The sequence below is a fragment of the Muntiacus reevesi genome, chromosome 2 (assembly GCF_963930625.1).
Source record: "Muntiacus reevesi chromosome 2, mMunRee1.1, whole genome shotgun sequence".
In the NCBI taxonomy this organism is placed as follows: domain Eukaryota; kingdom Metazoa; phylum Chordata; class Mammalia; order Artiodactyla; family Cervidae; genus Muntiacus; species Muntiacus reevesi.
In genome coordinates this window covers 227,560,844-227,587,701 of record NC_089250.1, presented here as the reverse complement: position 1 = coordinate 227,587,701, position 26,858 = coordinate 227,560,844, and the positions used below count along the sequence as shown (strand labels likewise).

Genomic DNA, 26,858 nt, shown 5'->3' with positions numbered 1-26,858 from the left:
ACAGGAGAAACAGACAACTGTGGCTGGGGAATTCAACACTCCTCACATGGTACTAGAACTTGTGGTCAGAAAACCAGCACAGATACGAGAGAAACCTGAACAACACCATCAACCATTTTCATCTAAGGGACATTTTACACCCCAACCAAAATCAGCAGAATACACACTGTTCAAGTGCACCAGAACAGTCACCAAGAAAGACCACATTCTGAGACATAAAACATCTCAACAAATTTATAAAAACTGAAATAATACTGACTATGTTTTCTGACTGCAGTGGAATTAAATTGGAAATCAATAAAAGAAAAATTTTTTAAACTTGGAAAAGAAACTACATACTTCTAACTTATCCATCAGTCAAAGAAAAAATTTTAAAGGAAATTAGAAAATATTTTGGACATAATGAAAATTAAAATACAACATATCAAAATTTCAGAGCTAAAGCTTCTGTGGTGGCTCAGTGGTAAAGAATTCACCTGCAATGCAGGAGTCAAAGGGTTCGATCCCTGGGTTGGGAAGATCCCTTGGAGAAGGAAATGGTAACCCATTCCAGCATTCTTGCCTGGAAAATTCCATGGACAGAGGAGCCTGGTGGGCTACAGTTCATGGGGTTGGAAGAGTCAGACATGACTTAGCAACTAAACCACCAAAGGTAAAGCAACGTTTAGAGGGAAGCTCATATCATTAAATGCACATATTAGAAAAAAGGGAGTCTCAAATCAATAACCTAAAGTTTTACCTTAAGAAACTAGAAAGAGAGAAAAGTAAGCCAAAAGCAAGCAGAAGAAAAGAAACAATAAAAATTAAAACTGAAAAGAGAAAAAAAATAAGAGAAAAATCAAGGAATCCTGAAGTGAATTTTTAAAAAAGACATTTTAAAAATGAATAAAATTCTAGCAAGAATAACAAAGAAAAAAATAACTAGAAGAGACAAATTATCAATATGTGTTGTGAGAAGGATATAACTTTATACTAAGCAGACATTAAAAGGTCAATAAGGGAATACTGTGAAAAACTCCATGCTAAAGTATTCAATATCTCAAAAACCACAATCTACCAAAGCTCACCCCAAATGCAAGAGATGACCTGGATAGTCTATAACTATTAGAGAAATTAATTCATAGTTAAAACCTTCCAAAAAAAAAAAAAAAAGAAACCACTAGGGCTGACGGTTCAGTAGAAATTCTATAAAATATATGACACCAATTATATGCAATCTTCTCTAGAAAATAAGAGGGAGCACCTCCCAAGTAATTTTATGATGCCAGTAATTTTATGATGCCAGAATATGTCTTCATATGCAAGACAGAAAAAAGTACAAGAAAACTACAGACTAAAACCCCTCATGAACACAGATGTAAAAATACTCAACAAATGTCAGTAAAGCAAATTCAATACTATATAGAAAGAATGATATACCATAACCAAGTGGGGTGTGTCCTGGAAATGCAAGACTGGTTCATTATTAGAAAAACCATGCGGGGACTTCGCTGGTAGTCCAGTGGTTAAGAATCCACTGTGCAATGCAAGGGACAGGGGTTTGATCCCTGGTCGGGAAGCTAAGGGCCCACATGTGGGCTACAGTTCACGGGGTCACAGCTAGAGAGCCCGTGCAGCACAGTGAGAGACTGTTGCACGAGGCAACCAAGATTCCGAGTGCCACAACTAAGACCTGATACAGCCAAATAAATAAGTAAATGGTAAAAAAAGAAAAATCATTCAGTGCAATCACCATGTGAGTTAGTCGCTCAGGTGTCCGGCCCCATGGACTGCAGCCCACCAGGCTCCTCTGTCCAGGGGATTCTCCAAGCAAGAATACTGGGGTGGGCTGCCATTCCCTTCTCGAGGGGATTTTCCCAACCCAGGGATTGAACTTGGGTCTCCTGCATTGCAGGGAGACTCTTTACTGTCTGAGCCACTAGGGAAGGCCATAATCCATCATATTAGCAGCCAAATAAGGAAGAAGAAATTAATGCAGAAAAGACATTTGAAAATATCCATTCATGAGAAAAAACTCTCAGCATATCAAAAATGGAATGGGCTCTACAAAAAGCCTAGCTACTGTCATGCTTACCAGTGAAAGATCAAATACCTTCCCCATAAGATCAGAAATAGGATAAGGACATTCACTCTCACTACTCCTATTTGACATCATACGGGAAATCCTAGTCAGGGCAATAAGGCAAGAAAAAGAAATGAGGGATACAGACTGGAAAAGAAGAAATAAAACTGTTCTATTTGCAGAAAACAACTGCTTATGTAGAAAATCTCAAGGCATTAAAAAAAAAAGTCCTAAAGCTAAAAAGTAGGAAGTCAAGAAATACCTGGAGTAACAAGCAAATTTGGCCTTGGAGTACAGAATGAAGCAGGGCAAAGGCTAATAGAGTTTTGCCAAGAGAACGCACTGGTCATAGCGAATACCCTCTTCCAACAACACAAGAGAAGACTTCACATGGACATCACTAGATGGTCAACACTGAAATCAGACTGATTATATTCTTTGCAGCCAAAGATGGAGAAGCTCTATACAGTCAGCAAAAACAAGACTGGGAGCTGACTGTGGCTCAGATCATGAACTCCTTATTGTCAAATTCAGACTTAAATTAAAGAAAGTAAGGGAAATCACTGGACCATTCAGGTACGACCTAAATCAAATCCCTTACAATTATACAGTGGAAGTGAGAAATAGATTCAAGGGATTAGATCTGATTGACAGAGTGCCTGAAGAACTATGGATGGAGGCTTGTGATATTGTACAGGAGGCAGTGATTAAGACTATCACCAAGAAAAAGAAATGCAAAAAGGCAAAATGGTTGTCTGAGGAGGCCTTGCAAATAGCTGTGAAGAGAAGAGAAGCAAAAGGCAAAGGAGAAAAGAAAAGACATTCCCACTTGAAAGCAGAGTGCCAAAGAATAGCAAGGAGAGATAAGAAAGCCTTCCTAAGTGATCAATGTAAAGAAATAGAGGAAAACAACAGAATGGGAAAGACTAGAGATCTCTTCAAGAAACTTAGAGATACCAAGGGAACATTTCATGCAAAGAAGGGCACAATAAAGGACAGAAATGGTACGGACCTAACATAAGCAGAAGATATTAAGAAGGGGTGACAAGAATACATAGAACTTCATGTTCTAGAATACAAAGATCTTCATGACCCAGATAATCACGATGGTATGATCACTCACTTAGAGCCAGACATCCTGGAATGCAAAATCAAGTGGGCCTTAGGAAGCATCACTATGAATAAAGCTAGTGGAGGTGATGGAATTCCAGCTGAGTTATTTCAAATTCTAAAAGATGATGCTGTGAAAGTGCTGCACTCAATATGCCAACAAATTTGGAAAACTCAGCAGTGACCTCAGGACTGGAAAAGGTCAGTTTTCATTCCAATCCCAAAGAAAGGCAATGCCAAAGAACGCTCAAACTACCGCACAATTGCACTCATCTCACACACTAGCAAAGTAATACTCAAAATTCTCCAAGCCAGGCTTAAACAATACATGAGCCATGAACTTCCAGATGTTCAAGCTGGATTTAGAAAAGGGAGAGAAACCAGAGATCAAATTGCCAACATCTGTTGGATCATCAAAAAAGCAAGAGATTTCCAGAAAAACATCTACTTCTGCTTTATTGACTATGCCAAAGACTTTGACTGTGTGGATCACAACAAACTGGAAAATTTTTAAAGAGATGGGAATACCAGACCACCTGACCTGTCTCCTAAGAAAGCTGCATGCAGGTCAAGAAGCAAAAGTTGGAACTGGACATGGAACAACAGACTGGTTCCTAATTGGGAAAGGAGTATGTCAAGGCTGTATGTTGTCACCCTGCTTATTTAACTTATGTGCAGAGTACATCATGAGAAATACTGGATTGGATGAAGCACAAGCTGGAATCAAGACTGCAGGGAGAAATATCAATAACCTCAGATATGCAGATGACACCACCCTTACAGCAGAAAGTGAAGAGGAACTAAAGAACCTCTTGATGAAAATGAAAGAGAAGAGTGAAAAAGTTGGCTTAAAACTCAGCATTCAGAAAACTAAGATCATGGCATCTGGTTCTATCACTTCGTGGCAAATAGATGGGGAAACAATGGAAACAGTGACAGACTTTATTTTTTTGGGCTCCCAAATCACTGCAGATGGTGACTGTAGCCTTGAAATTAAGACGCTTGCTCCTTGGAAGAAAAGCTATGACCAACCTAGACAGCATATTAAAAAGTAGAGACATTACTTTGCCAACAAACGTCTGTCTAGTCAAAGCTATGGTTTTTCCAGTAGTCATGTATGGATGTGAGAGTTATACCATAAAGAAAACTGAGCGCTGAAGAATTGATACTTTTCAACTGTGGTGTTGGAGAAGACTCTCGAGAATCCCTTGGACAGCAAGGAGATCCAACCACTCCAACCTAAGGGAAATCAGTCCCGAATATTCATTGGAAGGACTGATGCTGAAGTTAAAACTCCAATACTTTGGTCACCTGATGCGAAGAACGGACTCACTGGAAAAGACTCTGATGCTGGGAAGATTGAAGGCAGAAGGAGAAGGGGACGACAGAGATGAGATGGTTGGATGGCATCACCAACTCAACGGACATGAGTTTGAGTAAACTCTGGGAGTTGGTGATGGACAGGGAGGCCTGGTGTGCTGCAGTTCATGGGGTCACAAAGAGTCAGACACAACTGAGAGATTGAACTGAAAGTTAAAAAATGAATTTACCAAGATACAAAGTCAATAGCTTGAATCAATCATATTTCTATATACTACTGATAAATAATTAGAAACAAAAACAAAAAATATCCTGCACTTACAATCATTGAAAAAGAGGAAAAGGAGTAAGAGATGGAGAAAGGAGGAAATATTCAGAAATGAATCTAACAGAACATGTAGAGGAGCAGCAGCACGCTGAAGCTCTCACTCACACAACCCCTGCCAAAGCAGAACTAAGAAATGGGGAGATGTACCACGTTTACAGATTGAAAGAATCCTCAGAGTAGAGACGTTAACTCCCCAAACTGATATGTAATTGAATGCATTTTTCACCAAGCTCCCAAAAGGATTTTTTGAAGATATAGGCAAACTATTTCTAAAATGGTATGGGCAAGCAAAAGAACGGCCAAAAAAACTTTGAATAAGAATAAAGTTGCTAGATTAACACTACAATTTTGAGATTTACTATAAAGTCACAGTGGTCAAGACTGTGGAACTGCAGAAGAACAGATCACGTATCAATGGAAGAAAATATATCTGGGGGCTCAGCAGTAAAGAATCTGCCTGCAATGCAGGAGTCATCGGTTCAGTGCCTGGGTGGGGAAGATCTGGAAAAGGAAATGGCAATCCACTCCAGTATTCTTGCCTGGGAAATCCTATGGACAGAGGAGTCTGGTAGGCTACCCTTGAGGTGGAAAAGAGTCAGACAGGACTGAGCAACTAAACAACACTACATATATTCAAATAGGTATATACTTCACAAAAAAGAAAGAGTAATCTCAGCAAATAGTGTATGAACAACTGGATCTCCATATGGAAAAAATAAGACCCCTGGTGAGCCTACAGGGAGGAAGTCGCCACGTGGTGTCACTGCACAGAGGTGGGGTGGCGGGGTGTGCAGGCAGTGAGCCAAGGATCGGGAGGAGTGGACGCCTGCCTGGGCCACTGTCAGGAGGGTGAGCCTGCATGTGTGGGGAAGGACAGGTGCACTGGGCGCAGGCCAACGGGCTTTCCTGACTCAGGTATTTTTGCAACTTTCCTGTAAGTTTGAAGTGATTTCCAATTAGATGTTAACAAAACCCCTGAACCACATCAGCAGTAGACCCCCTGACTTCTGAACATTACAGTCACTCCTGTCTGAACTGTGTGGAGTGCGGGCAGTCATCATATAGGAGCTGGAGGGTTTTGCTGCGAGTCCCGGGTCAGGGACACAACCAGTACTTCTCAGCAACATGTTCAGACCAGGTGAGCACCTGGGAGCCTGCGTCCTCCTCTACGGCCGTCAGCAGTGGGCAGTACCTGCGTCCAGCTACCCCCAGCAAGGCCTGAGCCTGGGTGCTGTGCCTCTAGGCCCCACCCTGGCCGCTATATCTTGCTAAGCGCAGGGAGCCGGGCGGAGGCTCCACGCGGGTTTTGCCCCTGTGCGGAGACTTGCTTTCTTCTCCCTACAGGGTCCCTACAGGGGCGGGGCGGTGAGAAGTACCCCGAGTCCCACCCAGCCTCAGAGTGGGGGTGGGCTGCCACCCCTCTTGTGAGCACAAGCACGAGGAAGGGGCGCGTGGCAGAGGGGCCAAAAGACCTGTTGGTGAGCCATTCAGACAGGTCCATTCCCATGGGCCCTTCAACTGAACTGCAAACACTCCGGAGCACGCTGCCTAGAGCTCCAAGTTCCAAGCTTCCTCACCTCTGCTCCAGGGTCCTGGAGCCCCCACCCCTGTGGACCACTCGCTTCCTTCTCTGACTGTCAAGGTGCTCAGGGCCCGGGCTGCCGCTTCAGAACCTCCTATTCTGAGCATGTTTCAGTGAGGAAGGCCCTACAGGCTGGAGCAGGAGCTGCTGGAGGGGGCGGGCTGCTCGCCCCACAGGCGCAAAGTCATTAGGCTTGGCTGTGATTGAGAAGGGACCCGCTCCCCAGCCCACCTTCTCTCTGGCAGGTTCCCTGAGACATCCCGCAGAAAGGTGCTCAGGCACCCAGAGGAGGGTGGTGCAGGGGCCCCCACGCCGTCTGTGCTACTGGCGCCTATGGGCCCAGCTACCCACACTGTTCCTCTGCGGGGGATACCTCCTCCAGTGCGGGGTCCCTGGAACACCACCAAAAATGGGGGCGGGCTGAGCGTCTGGAGGGTGGCGGGGAGCGGGAGGAGGCTGCCCGATACTGCAGGGAGGGCTGAAAGTTTGGGGCAGGTGACTTGGGTGCGGGCAGGAGTCCATGAGGGAGGGGAGACCTCAGGGTACAGGCCAAGAGCCAGAAAACGATCCTGGGATGTGAGTGTGGCTGTTGGCCCTGGATCAGCTGGGCTGATGTTAAAGCCCAGGCAGAGCGTGGTCAGGGAGTGATGACCAGGGCTGGGGACCTCTAGGCCACCCTGAAAGCTGCCCACACACTGTGGACGTGAGCAAGGCTGGTCTAAAGGCCCATTACGCCTGGGAGGAGAGGCCAAGAGGGCACGTGCCCAGCAAAAGCAACCCAGATGAGAGGTTCTTGAGTTAAAGGAACACATACTTCTTGATTGTGGAGCCCTACACCAAGGTCATCTCCAGAACAACCCAGTCCCATAGCAACCACTGCCATGAGTCCCCAGGACCTAAACCAGCAGCTCCCTGACCTCACATTAGCTAAAAAGACCCACCTTATAGTACCCTAACCAATCATCTAATGCCACCCTTCCAGTAGGAGCTTTGTCTTGAGGCTGTAAAAACTGGCTCCTAGCCCACGAAAGGTGTCAGCTCAGTGTCTCCCATCCTAATAAACTCCATTCTCCTCTCATTCTGCCTTTTTTCTGGAAATTCTTTTCAACCCATGCAAAGACCACAGCATTGCTGTCATCTTTCATAAAATTACAGTAAAAACCACCCACGCTCCCCTCCAGGTGCTTGAGCTCAGACATTCAACAACCATCTCCTGGATGCTGCCATCTCCCATGATGAGATCAAGGTCCATAAGGGCAGGGCTGCCTGGGGCCCCTCCAGGCACAGGTGAGGGGTGGGGTGAGAGGGTGCAGGGAGTGACGCCAGAATGTGTGCAGGAAGAAGAAAAACTCTGAAATGAGGAACCACTGCTGCTTTCAGATTTAACACAAGTCCACAGTATAAAGAGCAGATGTAGGAAAAAAATCTCTTAAAAATTCTACTTCCCACCAATCCCAACTTCTTCTGTGATCCTGATTACTTGTGACCAGCAGGCCTGTGGCTGTGACAGGCCTCACTGGAACGAGACCACAGTCCTTGTTTCCCTTCACCTCTGGATCTTAGAACAACGCAGAAAGCGGACAACAGTCGCTTCCCAAGTGGGTACCTCCGCTTCCAGTGAATTTGTCCAAAGGGGTGACGGTTAGGCTGGGGGGCCAGTCACACTGTCAGCTCCGGCTGTCCTAGCCGCGGCCCTCCTGACTCATCTCAATGCGGTTTGAAGGAAGCAGCTGGGGTGAAGCCTGGCCTCACTCTGCTCAGAACTGTCCGCGAGGCAGACAGCGCCCCAAACATCAGTGCCCGTAATCAAGGCCCACCAGTGCCGCTCTGGTCCAGGGGCTGCCCTGCACGGTGGGGACTTCACCTCTGCTGCCAGCCTTCTGGGTGGCTGCGGCCGGCGCGATGCCTATGTGCCACCAGTGTGAACAGACTCACCTTAGTGTCCTCCTCATTTCCCTCTGCATGGATAACGTAGGGGCAGCCATCCTTCTGCGGGTTTTCTGACACAATGCGCACCTCGACGCCGGGCAGGGGGGTCCCCACAGAGCCTGCAAGGGGCGGGGAGGTACGAGCAACAGAGGCGGTCAGTAGGATTCTGGAGAGTGCCGGCACGTGGAGGTGCTGGGAGATGCCTGACATTGAGAGCACACGGGGGTGGGGTGGGGAAGACCCGTGGTCGTCACATGCATAGACAGGGGGATCCCGCCTGGGTGCGCACTGAGGGGCAAAGCACCAGCAGCTGAGAGCACAGCCTTAGGTGGGACTCACAGAGCAGCTGGGGCTCCAAATGCCCCAGAAGGTCTTCAGGTCACCTCGGGGGTCACCCAGCACCCAGAGCCAGATGCAGGGCACGTCTGCCTCACTGGAGCACCTGTCTGGGTAGTCAGGGCCTTGGTGACTGTAATTTGTCGCTGGTGAGAGGCAGGAGTGGAACGGGTGCAGGGCGGGGGTGGTGGGCATCCTCACGGCAGGGGTGATGCAGCCAGCATCCTGGCTCACTTATTAGATACCTGTAGTTTGCTCAGTGCATTCCCCTGCGTAGTTACAATCAACTTTTGAGCCTGGAAAAGTGAGGGCAGGTGGTGGCCCCAACGACACTGTAATGAACAGCTGAGGTGGGACAGTGCCTCCAGGGCCAGAGGCCTGGTGTCTGAGCCTTCAATTCAAGGTTTCAGGCCCTTTATTTTAATATTTGTCACAGGATAAAAACTCACTTCATGGCAAATAGATGGGGAAACAGTGGCTGACTTTATTTTTCTGGGCTCCAAAATCACTGCAGATGGTGATTGCAGCCATGAAATTAAAAGACACTTACTCCTTAGAAGGAAAGTTATGACCAACCTAGACAGCATACTGAAAAGCAGAGACATTACTTTGTCAACAAAGGTCCATCTAATCAAGGCTATGGTTTTTCCAGTGGTCATGTATGGATATGAGAGTAGAACTATAAAGAAAGCTGAGCACCGAAGAATTGATGCTTTTGAACTGTGGTGTTGGAGAAGATTCTTGAGAGTCCCTTGGACTGCAAGGAGATCCAACCAGTCCATCCTAAAGGAAATCAGTCCTGAATATTCATTGGTAGGACTGATGCTGAAGCTGAAACTCCAATACTTTGGCCACCTGATGCGAAGAGCTGACTCATTTGAAAAGACCCTGATGCTGGGAAAGATTGAAGGCAGGAGGAGAAGGGGACAACAGAGGATGAGATGGTTGGATGGCATCACTGACTCAATGGACTTGGGTTTGGGTGGACTCCAGGAGTTGGTGATGGACAGGGAGGCCTGGCGTGCTGCGGTTCATGGGGTTGCAAAGAGTCGGACATGATTGAGCGACTGAACTGAACTGAAAAACCCCCAGGAAAGCCAGTTGGCAAACTCCACGAGCTGCCCAGTATTCTGGGATCCACACTCGGGAGAGTCTATGACTGGATCTCAGTTTGCTAGATGGTGCCGTCTTGTTCATTTCAGCCTGTCTTTTAAGGTTCTAGGGACCTCCTCCTCTTTTGCTCCCAAAGGTTTTTAAAGTTGAAGCAAAATCTATATATGATGCAGTTATTTAGTATAAGGCATAGAACTCAGTGGCATTTAGTACATTCACAACGTTGTGCAAGCAGCACCTCTATCGAGTTCCAGAATGTTCTGTCAGTCCAAAAAGAAACCTGTCCCACACAATGTTGACATGGCCCCTCCCCCATGGCGTGAACATGACCGGCCTGCCCACAGTGCGTGACAGCCCCTCTCTCGCTGCATGACGCATCCCCTTCCACACCATGTGACAAAGCCATCCCACGCTGCGTGGGTGTGGCCCCGCCCACAGTGCATGACGCAACCCCTTTCATACTATGGGACGTGACTCCTCCACACTGCTTGGACACCGCCCCTCCGACAACACAGAACGTGTCCTCTCCCACACTGCGTCACACAGACCCTCCCACAGCGTGGGGCGTGACCCCTCCCACACGGCATGACAACCCCTCCCACAGAGCGGGGATGCGGTCCCTCCTACAACATGGAGGTGCAGCCCCTCTCTTCACCTTGAGACGTAGCCCCTCCCACAGCACGGGGACACAGCCCCTCCCACACTGCATGGACTTTTATCCACCAAGGAGCATGCTGGCTGTGGTCAGGGTAACTCCATCCTTCCACTTCCCTTTAGAATGGTTGTTAGCTGTGTCCAGGTGACTTTGTCTTATGGCCCCTCCTGGCTTCTGGGGCAGGAGGCCGCCCTGCACTGGGTCCTGGGCTGCCTGTTTGGCCAGGTCCAGTAAGTGCTGGCAGCCTCCCGTCAGTGCGTGTCCAGATCACCTCCGGGGCCTCACCCTAGGAGGGCGCTGGCGCAGGTCCCTCTTTCCCCGGCCTCTAACTCCACCCCAAGCACACTCCACACGTTCCTGCAGACTCCCGAGTGGCCCTGTGCTGCTGAATCCTATCCTGGCCCTGGTCCCAGCTCCCAGCCTGAGCTTGCTCTTGGTCTTGACCAGGAGATTCCCTGCCCACCTCTTGGCCCCTCTCTTACCCCAGAGCTGGCCGTCTTTGGTGGCAACAGAGCATGAACACCTGCTCAAGCCTCAGGGTCCTCATCTGTCAGGGGGGTATCAGCTCCACTTCAGGGCTGTTTTGTGCACAGTTCACACCTACCTCTTGACCTAGCAGTTGCATTCTGAGGCATCTGCCCACGAGATGTGAGGACATGTTCACACAGCAGCCTGCACACAAACCTTCACAACAGCCTGACTAGTAAACTGTCCAAGACTGGACACAACCCAGTGTCCGTTGGTGGTGGACAGGTTAGCAAAAGGCAGTCCGTGCACACCATAGATGCTGCTTGGCACAGGATGTGTCTCAGACTCGTCCTGCCACGTGAGAGTAGACAGACCCCAAAGGCAGGACCAGAGGCTGAGTCTGTGTGACTGTCCAGGAGATGCACAGCTACAGGGAGTGCAACCAGGAAGCTGATCGCTGGCCAGGGAGGAGGTGCTGATCACAAAATGGGGAGACTCTTGAGGTGACTCAGAGTCATCTACCTGACAGTGATGGTGGACATACTGAGAACTCACAGACCACCCCCCAAGAAGGGTACCTTTTACTGTCCATGCAAGACAAGTGAATGGACAGACAGAAGTACAGGCACAGAATCACCTTAGATTTATTTCTGAGACTCCTGTGTTTTGGACAAACTGGAGGAGACAGACCATGAGGGTTGGAAAAGAGCCTAGAACAGAACAGAACAGGCTCACATCTCAGGCCTCGAACTCTGCCCTCAGGTTTCCTCTCAGGGATCTGAGACCTGAAGGCTGTTTGTGTGGAATGCCCTTGAGAAGGAGGAACAGGAAGACCAAAGGGCAGGAGGCCTCCCAGAGCAGCAGGCCATCCAGAGGCATACAGGTCACCAAGCACAGGTGGGGGCCTTGCTCCCTTGCCCCCCACACCCACCTTCTCCTCTGTTGCCATTGCCCTTGTGTGGCTCAGGGCACCTGGATGGGAGGCTCTGGGCCACAGATGACCTGGTCTGGAGGAAGCAGCACCCAGCCCGGGGGTGCCCTACTAAGCACATGGCTTCTGGGTCACCTGGAATCCAGGGTCACCTGGGGAGGCTCCCCTAACCCAGCAGGGCAGCATTGCCTGTAGACTGGTCCACCCGAGGACCCAGAGCAGAGGGAGGACACAGGTGGCGGGCACTGCTCATACCTGGCAGGCGAGCTGCGGTCAGGGGGTTGGACAGGGCCATGCCAATCTCCGTCATCCCGTACCTCTCCAGCAGAGTGTGGCCGGTGATGCCTTTCCACTTCTCCAGCACCGGCAGGGGCAGCGCAGCAGAGCCCGAGACCATCAACCTGCCCAGCACAACCACAGGCACCTCAGTCTCTCACGAGCACACGGCTGCTTCAGCACAGTGCACACCATTCTTGTCCTGGGGGCCCCAGAGCAGTGCCTCGTGGGAGGGTGGCACCCTCACAGAGGGCTCCAGTTCCACCAAGCATCTTACAGAAGAGGAGCAGAGAGAGGTTAAACGGAAGCAGAAGGGCCAGATCAGGTATTCATCTCGGGCAGTTGGGAACTCTCTCCAGGAAACCCTTCGTGAGCTCCTCGTAAGGACCAGGAATCAGATGCACAAAGGGTGCAAAGTTCATGGCTGTCTGGGCTCTCGGTGCACATGTCATCAGGTCTGTAAAGACCTGTCAAACTAGTCACTTCCATGCATTCTCAAGTGAACCACCCAACTACAAACGGAGGGGAGCCATGGTCTGCAGACTCGTGGGAACATGGAGACCAAACACGCCACCGATGGGGCCAAAGAGCCAGCATGTCTTTTAGGAAGGGTGTCTGAGTGGGGGTTGGGGGGCTGCTGAGAGCCTGCAGATGTGGGCTCAGACAGGACCTTTACCCTTATCCTTCAGACTCCACTGGAAGACGGGTGGGTAGACAGAGACAGACAGACAGAGGGACCCAGAGACAGAACAGAGACATGAATGCAGAACCCAGGCAGCTGCGCTGAGAACACAGGTGTGTAGAGAGAGATGTAGAGACACATTTTAAAGTAAACAGAACACGGTGCTTCCTAAAACTTTGTAGAACTGACTCACTAAAAGTAAGCTACATTTGCGAATCTTTAGAACTTTCCAGATGGGAAGGTGGACTCTGTTCACCAACCTGATTTTTTCTTCACAAACTGCACGCACGAAATCCTGGACGTGAGGCTGGGTAAAATGCTTGTCATAATAATTCATCAACTTGCTGTAGATGGTAGGCACTGCCATAAATACATTAATCTGGGGAGCTTCAGAACTTAAGAACTTCTCCCAAACCTAAAAAGAGAAGAGGACGCAGACAGCAAAGAGACTAGAAGACACACCTGCATAGATAGGTATGTGGGCCTTCAGTTCCAGGAATAGTGCTCTCAGCAGAGGATCCCCTTTTCTCAAGTATCAGAGGGTCTCACTTTCACAGGGTGACAGAAGCTCCTGGCCCTCGTGGAGTCACTGTGCAGGGGACCCTGGCGTCCGGTCTGAGGAGGAAGGGGATCGGGGGGTGGGGATGGGTCCTGGCTCAGGGACTGGCCTCGGATCCGCCATCAGGGGAGAGGTGGCACCTCAGACTTTTCCAGCCATGCAGACGAGCATGGATGCAGCTGGGCAAGGGGCCATGCAGGCCGGAGCGCAGCACAGACCACACACAACGGGGGCAGAGAGTGGGGCTGTTGTATCCGAAGAAGTCACATGAATTTTGTATTTTACTCTCTTTAACAGATGTTTCTTATTTTAATATAGAGATGCTTCAAGTTTTTCAGCTCACGCTGACAAAGTGCTCATGTGTGCTCACCCTCATCTCCATGGAGCCACTGCACCATGTGGTCAGGGCGGGACAGGGGTTCAGCACACCTCACACAGATAGCCTCCCCCAGAGGCAGCCCCAGCCCCAGTTCCTAATCAGACGCTAGTAACTAGTTCCTCACCTGAGCTACTCCACAGGAAAGGCGTGCCTCTGTAGGAAGAAAACTATTGTTCTTTTACAGACAACCCTGCCCCATTATAAAGTCTGTATGAAAAGAAGAAAAGTCAATAGGAGCAGACCCTCAGAATACACATGTTGAAATTATGGCAAGGAGTATAAATGAATAGATAGGTTAAGAAATTTGGAGAAGATAAGTGAATTGGGGGATGATCAAGGACTTCATCAGAGAAGTAGAAATACAAGAGAACTATTATAAGCTGGAAAGTACATTATGCGGACCTAGGAATTCACTTTAAGCACTTAACAGACTAGATGCAGCAGAGAAAAGACAAGTCAGGCACAAGTCAATGGAGATGGTCTCAACAGAAATACACACAGGAGAGAAGAGGAGAAAGAAGAGTGTCACCGTGTGTAGGATGAGATGACACAACATGACACATCAGGAGAGACAGAGTGCTCGGTCAGTAGAGATGCATCCACGTCCATTGGTGGGAAGACCCAGTGTTGCTAAGAGAGCAGTTCTCCCTAAACCCCAGCATGCTCTGTTTTGCAGAAATCAACAGGCTGACCCTACAATTAACAGGAAAAGGTAGAGGACTCGGAGGAGTCAAAACAAATGTGAAAAGGAGGGAGGAAAGTGGAGAATGCCCCCAAACTGACTCCAGAGCGCTACATTCAACAACATGTGATGCTGGTGTAAGGTCAGATACACAGACCATTGGAGCAGACGAGACTCCAGAAGCAATCAATACAATGATGGCCAACTGATCTGTGACAGGGGCACCATATCACTCCAGTAGGACAATCTTTCCAACTAACAGTGCAGAGACAACTGAATATCCCCATCCAAAAAGAGGACTTCTAGACCCATTTCTCACCATACCTTAGAAGTAATCCAAAGTGGGTCAGAGACTTAAATGTATCAGTTAAAACCATAAAACTTCAAGGAAAAACCATAGGAGAAAATCTTCATGACTTTTGGTTAGGTGAAGATTTCTTAGGTATGGCAGCAAAAACATGATCTAAGAAATGAAAAAAACTGATGAAATGGATTTCATAAAAAAAATTAAAAGCATGAGTGCTTCAAAAGATGTCATTAAGAAAATGAGAAGACAAGCCAAAATGGGTGAAAATACCTGCAAACCATCTATGTGATGAGGGACTAGCATCCAGAATAAACAAACTTAAGAAGTCAAACAACCTGACTTTAAAATGGGCAAAACATCTGAATAGACAGTTCACCAAAGAAGATACACAGATGCAAATAAGACCATGAAAAAATGCTATCCTCGGTCATCAGGGAAACGCAAACTTAAACCACAGTGAGATAACGAATGCTGGTGAGAATGTGGGGGAGCTGGCGTCCTCGTGCATTTGTTGGTGAGAACGTGAACACAACCGCTACTCTGGGAAACAGTCTGGCATCACACCTCTAGAAGTAGAAGGGACAGTGAGACACAGTAGACAACACCATGGGGACACACTCCACCAGACCAGACGCTGGGTGGGCCCGATGCAATCACAGGGTTCTTATGAGAGGGAGGCAGCGGAGGTCTGACCACAGAAGGGACGGCAGCCATGAGGACACGGAAGCAGAGGCTCGAGTGATGCAGGTGCCTCCACAAGCTGAGAGAGCCAGGAGCAGATCCTGCTGGGGCCTCCAGACAGAATCAGGCCTGTGACACCTGGACCCCAGCTCTGTGAGACCCTTCTGGACTTGGACTTCCAGAACTGACAGAATAACTTGTGCTGCCTGAAGCCCCAACTTGGGATCCCTGGCTCCAGCAGCAGCAGGAAACTCCCTGCTGGGTGCCTGCGCCCCCTGTGGGCCCGGCCGGCAATGCTAAGAGCTTGTCCCCAACTTACCAGCTGAGCGCTGAACTCAGGCAGCATCACACAGGTGGCCCCTACCCAGAGTGGGCACAGCAGCTTGTTGACCACACCGTGGACGTGGTGCAGTGGGAGGATGTGGAGGATCACGTCGTCCTTCGTCCAGGCCCACTTGTGGACCAGCCCCGTTACCTGCAGGACAATAGCACAGCCCAAGGGCAGGAGGGTTGGCCTCCCTGGCCAAGGTGGGGAGAGGGGGGAGGGTGGCAGGAAGAGGGGGAAGGGCGGGGGGGGGGAGACCCATTGGCCCCTCCTTGGCGCATACTGGGGAGCTGATAATGAAATGACCTCGGGTCTGACCCAGGGCTGTCTGTCTAGCAACCAACCCTTCTGTTGGAGAACAGGGCTGCATGCAGTCATGGGCTTCAGCCAGTTTAAAAGGACCTTAGATTTGGGGTCCTAAGGCCTCTGCAGACTCTGGGCAGCTCTCCCCCAAGGCGGTCAGAGAATCTACAGGTGCTACCTGTAGATTCAAGCTCAGGCTTGAATCCAGCTTCCAGTCTGACCCTACTGATTCCAGCACCTCTTTCTCCCCAGCTCCACTAAAAACTCCCGAGTCACTGCTAAGCTCATACTTGTGCGTGTCGTGGTGACTGCCACCCCCCCGAAATACTGGCCCAGAGATGGCCTCTCCTAGGAGACAGAGACAGTCTGTAATCTCACTTGGCCTGCAGCCAGCCCGACTCGGTTCACGCTGACTTAGCCGGACTGAATTAGCCAGACCTCTGGTCTCACTCTGGTGGGTCTGAACTTCTATTTCCTGCTCCTGCTGTACATGCACATACATTTGGGAAGCAAGAAGAGTATAAACTACAGATGAATAAAGCAGCTGCAGAGCTTTACAAAGACAGTAACTGAGCATGCAGAGTAATACCTGAGCCGTGGCACGCGCCTCCTGCTCTCTTGCTTCCCAAAGAAGCCGCGCTTCAAGATGCTGAGGGCACCGTCCTGGTACTCACTTGCAGCTGGTTTCTTTGAAAACCTCCCCCCATGTACAGTGACCCATCCTGAGCTGGAGAAGCCCGGGGGGCCCATAACCCTGGCACTTGGGCACAGCGCCCCTACATGGCCAGCGGGGCTGGTGGTCCCATGGCCCTGGCCCTACATCTCTGGGTGCTTCTAGCAGGGTGGGGGTGATGGTGAGAGCTGTCACGGGCCTGCGAAGACAAGGCCACCAGGAAGGCACTTGTCTGGCCATGGCTGTTGCAGGGACTGACCGCAGGGACACAGCTCACTCCTCTGGAAGGTGGCAGCCCGGTCACTCACCACGGCCCTGATGTTGTCATGGGTGCTCAGGACGCCCTTGGGCCTCCCCGTGGTCCCGCTGGTGTAGATGATCATGGCGCCCCGGTCTCTCCAGTCCCGCTCTGGCACCCGGCCCTCTTCAGGGTCCTCAGCCACGCCCTGGTAGACTGTGGGCGGGAGAGGTAGGAGCGGGACTCCCAGCTTCTGGGCCACTGGGCTTAGGAGTTCCACATGCTCCGGGCCGGCAAGGACCACGGAGCTGCGAGAGTCCTGGATGAAGTACTCCAGCTGGGCCCGGGGGTGCTTCCTGTAGAGGGGGACGGCCACGCCGCCACTCATCCACGCGGCCCACTGCGCCACCACGAAGGAGACGTCGTTGGAGCACAGGAGGGAGACCCGCTCCTCCCGGAGGTCCCCGTCGGCACACGCGCGGAGCTGGCAGATCTCCCGGGACAGGCGGAGGCTACGCGAGTAGAGGTCCTTGTACGTGTGGCGGCCATGCTGGTCGACAAGGGCGAGCCTGTCCCCGAAGGCCGGGGCGCGGCTGAAGACCGGGGCACCGCAGTCAGCGTGTGCGGCCGGGGCTGTGTGCAGGTGGCCACTCGCTCCACGTGTCCAGGGGGCCAGCCGGCAGGAAGCCACGGCCCAGGCCAGGCGCCGGAGGGCCATCCCCACGTGTGGCGATGGCATCGCAGTAGCAGATGCCAGCTGGCGGTACCTGGGTGGGAAAAGAGTGCACTGAGGTCACAGTCTGTCCAGGCCTGACTCCCACGGCGGCCAGGAGAGGCAGCCTCACCTCCAGTCGGGGCTTGTCCCAGGACAGGAAACACTAATGCCCTCTCGATGCATGCCTTTGGAACTTAAATGGCTTTTTGTTTAATCTCATTCTGTTAAGGATTTTAAAAAACATACAAGATTCTAAAACAATGAACTAAATTAGGTAAGTCAAGGACAAACAGAACTCAACTACTTACGTCCTTCCATGACATGAACATGGAGACTGGGGATGCACAGGAGGGCTGACTGTGAGGTTACCTGGATTTCTAACTGTGTGGGGTCGGTGCCTTAACTCCCACCCCAGCCCCCACAAACTGTGCTCCCTCGCCCTCAGCAGGGGCCTGGAGGCTCCAGCGAGCTGGATATAGACACATGGCTTGCTTCTGCTCCAGACACTCGCCCCACTGTGGTCACCCAGGAACTTGTCTAAAGCAAAGCAGACCCTCAGAGGCGGCATGCTCACAACCTGCGTGTCTGTTCTTTAAGTGAGAAGAGAACTCCCTCCTTCTCCCCCACAACTTGATGACAAAACAACGACCAACACAGCCAGAAGGAGGGCCATGACCCGCCACACACACCTGGAATTCTTCAGACTGCCTGAGAGGAGGAAGCCTGAGGAAGGGCCAGTCCGACTCTATGCCCTGCTCTAGGATCCCACCCACCCTGGGTGGCCAGGGACCTGGGCACACCCTCTCCATGCCTCCCCCCAACTGGAGCAGTCAGGAACCGCCTGCCACCTAGTACCACTGAAGATGGTTCCCACCCAGCACCAGGGCGTCCTGCGAGGTCCACAGACCACTGCTTGCCCTGTCCCAAGGCCCACCTCTGCTCCACCTCAGTGCTCTCGGCCAGAGCAGTGTCCCTGACCAGGAGATGATGGGTGGACCAGCTTTCCAAGTTGTTCCTAAAGGACTTTTTAAAATATTTATTTAATTGGCTGCAGTGGGTGTTAGTTGCAGCATGTAGGATCTAGTTCCCTGTTCAGGGATTGAACCCAGGCTTCCTGCACTGGGAGCAGACTCTTAGCCACTGCACCATGAGGGAAGTCCTCCTAGAGGATTTTTAACAAGTGTTATTTGACAGTAATACTACACTTAATATATCATGATGTGTTTTCATCTTCAACTGCCTTATTCAGTAAACAGGGCAACATCTGTTAACCCTATCTCACCCAGGAGAAAATTCCAAGTCAGCCTGCTCCTAAATCAGAGCCCAGAGTCCAGCCAGAGCCTTTCACCCCCAGCCATCATCCCCCACCAGCCACCATGCCAGACCTCACATCCGCCTTGCCCACGAGAGCACAGGGAAATGGCCTGATCCTGGCTGCACTGTGGGGGAAGCGTCTCTCTATCTTCAAGGGGCAGAGGACAGGCACAGGGACCCCAGAGGGCTCTTCTGAATGTCAGGGGCTAAAATGAGCAGGTGGCCCCTCACCCATGGCTCGGTGGATTGTCCCCCACCCCAGCCCCCCCACCCTGCCCTGGATTCAGGCATCCTGTTCCTGACAAGCCTCACTTTGTCACTAACTTGCTCCAGGGGAAAGAGAATGTGTTGTGTTTCTTATCATGTACCAAACAGTTTTGCCCTCTGTTTTTCATTAAAAAAAAAAGATTACACACAGTACTGTATAATCACCTAACAAAACAAACACAGCCCCCAGCAGTGAAGGCCTGTCCTGAGCCTCTCCTCGTGAAGGCTGCCGGCCACCTGCTCCCCGCAGCAGGGGCTCCTGACACAAGGTCTGCCAGCCTCCAGGCCCAGCAGGCAGAAGCTGGAACGGAGGAGATGCCTGCCTGGCCCAGCAGCTGCTCCGGAAGGCTCCAGGCCTCCACCACCCCCCTCCAGGGCACGTGGCCCACACCCCTTTCAGAGGCAGTGACCAAAAGCTGGAGTGTCTTATGGCTTACCCTCTATGCAGGGTTCAGAGGTGGGTTCATAGCCATTCACAGCTCTGGATTTTTGTTACCATAAAGAAACCTGACAAGTTCTAAGAAAACAGCTCGGCTGAACCAGAGAAAACAAGAGATGTGATGAACATGTGGGACGTGACAGTTTCAGAGAGAAAGTGAGCCACTGAAAAGCAAATCAGGGGTTCAGTGCTTCCCGTTCTCACTTCTAGCAAATCCTTCTCTATTTGCTTTAAGGGCAGAGAAACAAAAACAAAGGGAAACCGTAAATAGAAAACCTACCGCCTGTTTCTGGGTTATGGCCCAAGGCCTGACTTTTGCTGGTGACAAGGCAAGAGAGATGTTCAGGGATGCCTGCTGAGGTGGCAGCATTTTCTGGGGTGCCGAGGAGCAGAAAGATGGACGGCCAGGAGTGGCTGCTGCTCCCACCTATCTACCCACCAGGCCTCACAGGGCGTCACGGGCAGTGTCACACTGCTGCCAGCGAGACCACTGGAGCGGCCTTCCTCTAACACCACAAGGGGCCAAGGAGGGGCGAGCCATCTGCCTGCTCCCTCTGGGGAATCAGGGGCTGCACCACCCCCAGTGAAAAGCTGGGGTTCTAGGACTTGAATTGGAAAAAACAGGGCTGAACCCCACTTTCCCTGCCCACCTCCCTACCCCCCCCTCCCTGGCCAGGGCAGGAGGGCTAGCTGACCTCTGACTGCACATGGGGCAGGCGGGAATGGATGCAGTGAGCCAGCAGTCAGAGTAGTGCCTCCAAGGAAGACAGAGAGGGGAAGCCACCTGCCCAGGGCCACAGAGGAGCAGGAAAAGCAGCTGCCAGACCCAGGCCCAGCTGGCCCACAGGCCCTGACCACTCTGTGACACCATGAGTGGTGAGAAAGGCCTTGGGCAAGGAAGGTCAAGACCATGCTGTGAGTTGCCCCAAGAGACACCACACATTAACTGGCCAGTGCCCCCAGCCTAGTGAGGCTTGGGGCCTCGGCTCAGCCATCTGAGTGGACATTCAGTAGTCCCTTCAAGATGAAACATGAAAATAGGAAATGCAAGCCCTCTGTTCCTACAGCTGTTTTTCAAATGCATCCTAAGGAAATAATCAGCGATGTACGTGAAGGTTCACTATGGGTCTTCACTGCAGCATTATTTCTGATACTGAAAAACTGGGGCTGACCTGGGTGATCCGGAAGATCTGAGGGAAGCAGGGCGCACACACGTGTGTGGGGCTGGGCCACAGCCTGACCGCACAAGCCCCCTCAGCGAGGTCCAGAGGAGGGACATTCCACCCAGGGACAGGAAGGTGAGCCTCCAGGTGGCAGGTGGCTTTTTGTTTTCTTCTTTGTGCTTCTCCACTCTCTGCAGTTTTTATGCAATGAGCATGTATGACTTTTGTGATCAGATTTTAAAAGTCTAGCTGTTGTTCAGTCTCTCAGTCATGTCCGACTCTTTGTGACCCCATGAACTCCAACACTCCAGGCTTCTCTGTCCTTCACCATCTCCGGGAGCTTGCTCAAACTCCTATTTATCAAGTTGGTGATGTCATCCAACCATCTTGTCCTCTGTCATCCCCTTCTCCTCCTGCCTTCAATCTTCCACAGCATCAGGGGCTTCGGCTCTTCCCATCAGGTGGCCAAAGTATTGGAGCTTCAGCTTCAGCATCAGTCCTTTCAATGAATATTCAGGACTGATTTCCTTTAGGATGGACTGGTTGGATCTCCTTGCTGTCTAAGGGACTCTCAAGAGTCTTCTCCAACACCACAGTTCAAAAACATCAATTCTTCAGCGCTCAGCCTTCTTTATGGTCCAACTCTCACATTCATATGTGACTACTGGAAAAACCATAGCTTTGACTATATGCACCTTTGGTGGCAAAGTAATGTCTCTGCTTTTTAATACACTGTCTAGGTTTGTCATAGCTTTTCTTCCAAGGAACAAGCATCTTTTAATTTCATGGTTCCAGTCACTATCTACAGTGATTTTGGAGCCCAAGAAAATAAAAGTTTAGTAAATGATGCTTATATTTTAAAATGGAGATATTTCAACCCCAGCATAAACATTTTGATACAGAAAAGAAACAGGAAAATATTAAAATTATGTGTTCTGGATGGTGTTTCTACAGGGTGTTTGTAATTATCGATTAACTCATTAATTTCTCAAAATGACAGAAGCAAGTAAAAATGAGACAATGGCCTTCTTCTCTTAATTAAAGCTAGCAGCTCACAAAAGTCTCACGTGGAGAGTGAAGAATTCAGTTATCAAGTTGGTTGGAAGGCCTGCTACACTGGTGCTCAGAGCACCGCCAGGCTGGTATCCAACAGCAGTGACCTGACCCCAGTGTCCCAGAGTTGGGAGGTGGCAAGATCGGCTAGCTCCATGTGGAGATGGGTGTTCCATGGCACAGTGGGGCTGGGCTATCATATCAGCCTGCAGGGAAGAAAGCTGGGGGGATGTTTAGTTGTGCTCACCCAGGGGTTTCTGTGAAGCAGAGGCTGAGAAGGGCCCTTCCTGTTCACCCTTGAGCCTCACAACAGTGATTTTCAACTGGGTAAATATGGCCCAAGTGGCCTCCAGAGAGGCTGCACTAACTTATTCTCCAGCCAAATGTGTGGGAACAGGGGTCACCCCTTCAGAACAGCTTTCATGTGCTCCTGAAGCCACTCATCTTCCAGTCGTTCAATAGTGCTAAAACCTCCAAGGTCATAGTGGTGGCTTAGTTGCTAAGTCATGCCCGACTCTTGTGACTCCACGAACTGTAGCCTGCCAGGCTCTTCTGTCCACGGTCACAGACATGTCCAAGGTCATTGGGGAGCAGCAAAAAGCATCAGGTCAGGGCAGAGGACTGTGTCAGCTGCCTCAGTTAGAGCCCTGCCTCCTAACCACAGGTGCGCTTGGTCATGGGCCGCCCTCACCCACCACAGTACAGACTGGAGTGATGCTGCCACCAAGTAAGTGCAACATGGCCATGAATCTTCCCTCTCAGTCAACCAACATCATGAGACCACTGTCACAGTGTGCAACAGGAAAGGATCCCAGCCAAGAGCACGGAAACCTGAGTTGTGGTGAGCCAGATGCCTGCTCCTAGGAAGGCCACCCTGCGTTCAGATTCCGCCAGGTGGCTGCAGCCCAGCAGAGACCCGGCAGAGGCCACTCGGTGCTCTGACCATCAGGTTCTCGGATCAGAGCACTGAGGCGCACAGCCCTCTCAGGACACAAGCCTGACACCTGGAAGATGATGACATCTGTCGTGTCCTAACCAGGGTGCTGGTTGACAGCACAGATTTTAGTCAAAACAGACCCAGACTGAAACATTCACTGGTTCTTCTGAGTTTTCCTCACCTGTCTGAGCCTTCAGTTCCTGTGAGAACTGACGGAGGGGGGAGGCAAGTGGACCAGTCATGCTCAGCACCTTGCTCACCACGGAGCCGTGTGACAAAAATTACTCGATAAGAATGATACTTGCATTCAAATGAAGGTGGCTGGTTTCGAAATGAATAAAATGGCACCTGATGGGTCAGTACCACCTTCCCCCCACCCTCCTGCCCGCTGTCTTGAGGCCTGGGTGGAAGTGTGGGGCAGGAGAGGGGATCACACTCTCCCTCTGGGGTGGAACACTTGTTTCAGCACGCCACCTGCGGTTTGGGAGCTGTTTTCAAAGTTACATTTTTAAGTAACAGACATTCACACTGTATTAAAAAACAAAAAACAAAAAGGAAGAAAACAAATGCTTAAACCCATATACATATTTGGGCATAAAATACCATTTTAAAGATGTCAGCTGGAAGGAAGAAGCTTATGACCCCTGGCCCATGGTTTAATCTGTCTGCCTTGAAGAGTGGATCTTCTGCGCGTAGCCGGGGCCCAGCAGGGGCTGAGAGGAAAGGTAGCTAGACTTGATGTCTGTCACGTTTCACATCAGAACCGCCAGGGGCCCTCGGAAGCCCATTGTGGACCTGTGTGCTCCTGGGCTCAGCACCGGTGCCCCCTACCCCCAAATGTCCCTGCCTAGGCCTCCAGACAAACATCGTCCCTCCCCAGGCTGGAAACCTACAGACTTCCCAAACACGTGATTCCTCTTCCCGCCTCTACGTTGTCATCCTTACACTTTTCGGTAAACTCCTAATCATCCTTCAGAGTCCCCCTCACTACCACCTCCTCTTTAGTATAAAAGACTGTGTGGGGGTGCTTTGACGAGAATTCCAGCGACCAACGAGGAAGGAATTGGATTTGCTTCCGTCACAACAGATCAAGTTCCCCTCCAACGCTGGTTGAACTTGAACTCGACTCCCTCCCACACCATTAGGGGCCTGGACGTCGCCTCAGCGCCCAGAAGGCCAAGCAGGGTCCCCACGTGACGCGGCCCTTGCGTGGGAGGGGGCGGGGCGGGACGCGGTGGGCGGGGTGAGGGGGGGTGAAGGGTGAGGGGTGAGGGGGCGGGCTCTACCTCCGCAGGCCGGGATCGCGCGCCTCCTCCTAGCCGGGTCAACACCGGAACAGGAACCGCAGTACCCGCGCACAGCGCGTCCTGCACCCAGCCGCGTTCCCCCGGTGCGACGCGGCGCGGCGCCGAGGGTTCCGGGCGCGAACGTTCCCCTCAGGGGGTCGGCGCCGCTCCTGGCCCCAAAGCGGGCTGGGAATCAGGCGCCGCAGGTGTGCTAACTCCCTGTGGGGCGGAGCTGGGCACGAAGTCCACTTGACCGAAACGTGAGACTTCTCCTAAGTAACAAATCAATAAACACACATTCTGTGGGGCCGCAGACACACGGTTAGAGCCAGCGCGCTTCCCTCCCTCCTCCCGCGGCGCCGCGGGCTGGGGCGGGCCGATCCAGGGCTGGACTGCTGCACCCTAGGGGTCGTGAACCCCCGGGGGGCTGAAGACGCGGATCCTGAGGGAAGAGAGGTTGGGAATCTCCCAGGAGCAGCAGAATGACTGCGATGGAGAGGAAAGATGACAAGATCTCTGGGCCTCCGAGCAGTCCAGTAAGAAAAGTGTAATAGTTTCAGGAAGGGACCACAGACAAGACAAAGGAGGAATCACCGAAGAAATTCAAGAAAATCAGCAGAACCTCCTGGTGGGAGTGAGTGGCAGTTAGACCCACAGCCCTTGGGCGAACAACGGGGCTGTTTCCGAGCCTGGGGTTGGGGACGAGCCTAACCGCTCACTTGACCTGACAGCTACGTGGACGTGGCCCCACCAGAACTTGAGATCTTCCTTGCTATGATCTGAATGTCTGTGCCCCGGACAAATTCTTGTATTGAAGCCTGGACCCCTCAATGTGATGGTGTCAGGAAGGGGGGTGGGGCTTCAGGGAAGTGATTAGGTCCTTAGGGCAGGGGTTCCATGAATGGGATCAGTGTTCCTAGAAAAGAGAGCCAACAGGGTTCCCTCACCCCTTCTCCAGGTGAGGGCACAGTGAAAGGACCCGTTCCATGAAACTGGAAGGGGCTCTCACCAGACACAGAGTCTGCTGGCACCTTGAGCTTGGACTTCGAGCATCCATAACTGGAAGAACTACCCGCCCTTCCCTGCCCCACCCCCTAGCCTGTGGCATCTGTTAGAATAGTGTGGATGGACTAGAACTTGCCCCTGATTGAGGATGTTAATCAGTGCTCCTGTTTCATCCATCATTCGTGGGGTCAGGCACACTCCTCTCCTCTCCTTCCTTCCTGCCTCACATGCAGTCCTGCTGGTTTCTCCTTCACCGTCTTTCAGAGTCCAGCCACTTCCCACCACCACCACTGCAACCACAGAGGAGTGGGGAGCCTGGTCCTATACCCCAATTACTAAAATAGCCTCCTGGCTATTCCTGCTTGCACACCCAACCTCCTCAGTCTGTTCCCAGCACAGCAACTGGAGTTGTGACCACTTGAGTCAGATACTAGCATCTTGGACTCTGGGTCTCCCACCAGACAGACAAGACCAGTCATCCTCAGGAAAGTGAAGCTGGGGGAATAATGCGTGCGTTTGCTCTACTGAGAGAAGATCTGAAGCATCGAGGGAGAGTTTGGGGATAGAAGAAGGATAAATACGTAGAAAACTGGTCAAGAGAAAATAGGCAATAATTAAATACTGGGAAAACAGCAGTGAAGGCAAAGTATCCTGTGGCTCTAGGAGGCTTGGTTCAGACAGCACTTGTAGAACTACAATAAAGGCTGAACACCGAAGAATTTATGCTTTCAAACTGTGGTGCTGGAGAAGACTCTTGAGAGTCCCCTGGATAGCAAGGAGATCAAACCAGTCAACCCTAAAGGAAATCAATCCTGAATATTCACTGGAAGGACTGATGCTGAAGCTGAAGCTCCAATGCTTTGGCCACCTGATGAGAAGTGCTGATTCATTGGAAAAGACCATGATGCTGGGAAAGATTGAAGGTAGGAGGAGAAGGTGTGATGGAGGACAAGATGGTTGGATGGCATCATTAACTCAGTGGACGAGTTTGAGCAGTCTCCGGAAAATTGTGAAGGACAGGGAAGCCTGGCATGCTGCAGTCCATGGAGTCACAAAGAGTCAGACATGACTGAGCAATTGAATAACAACAAATAATGCAAACATTGACACTGATCTATCTGAGTTTAGGCAGTTCCCCGCCCCCCCTCCCCCCCAGCGTACTTTGGGATGGGGACACAGGGAGGGTGTGGGATGGAGGGACAGAGTGAAGCCAGGTGTCCATCGCAGAAGCAAACTGTAACAGGGTGACCTTGGAGGCTCTTTGGACATGTGGTGGTAAATATCAAGGAATCAGCCAAAAGTCATGCCTCTGGTGATTGGGAAGGGAAGGGTGGTTTCTTAAACTGTGTGGAGGAATATCTTCGTGTGCCTGCGATAAAGATAAAAGTTCAACTAGACTATAAAGTAACTTTTAATTGGGGAGGGGACAAAGAAACACTTCAAGGATGCCCACAAGGATGAGGCTCCTCTCCGTCTCCAAGCAGCCCCTGCCCATCATTGAGTCTCCATGGCTGCACTCTCACTTCCAGTCCTCAAAACACTTCTGGGGTTCCCAGGGTTTTCTTTCCACCAGGCACACAACCGGAAAAGGAGCCTGATCAGCAGCTATCGCAAATTCTTATCATGACGCCACCACCTCAGCTAAGCAACACAGGACCCCACAGCCTCCCACAGCTCACAACAGGCCAGTGGGTGGTTGTGCAGGTGCCGCTGTTTCCCCAGGTGTGGTCTGGCTACCGA

The 26,858-nt window shown here is 51.1% G+C and overlaps 1 protein-coding gene across 1 annotated transcript in view; it reads right to left on the bottom strand.

The window, feature by feature from the left end:
- Positions 1 to 24,164, bottom strand: part of ACSF3 (acyl-CoA synthetase family member 3) — a 40,262-nt gene extending 16,098 nt beyond the window's left edge. Inside the window, exons 1-6 of the mRNA XM_065925204.1 lie at positions 24,114 to 24,164; positions 17,010 to 17,706; positions 15,720 to 15,875; positions 13,053 to 13,207; positions 12,090 to 12,235; positions 8,338 to 8,450 (exon numbers count right to left, since the gene is read on the bottom strand). Of these exons, the coding sequence (XP_065781276.1) occupies positions 8,338 to 8,450; positions 12,090 to 12,235; positions 13,053 to 13,207; positions 15,720 to 15,875; positions 17,010 to 17,678 (1,239 nt within the window). The 5' untranslated portion in view covers positions 17,679 to 17,706; positions 24,114 to 24,164. The remainder of the gene's footprint in view (positions 1 to 8,337; positions 8,451 to 12,089; positions 12,236 to 13,052; positions 13,208 to 15,719; positions 15,876 to 17,009; positions 17,707 to 24,113) is intronic.
- Between the last annotated feature and the right edge of the window lie 2,694 nt (positions 24,165 to 26,858).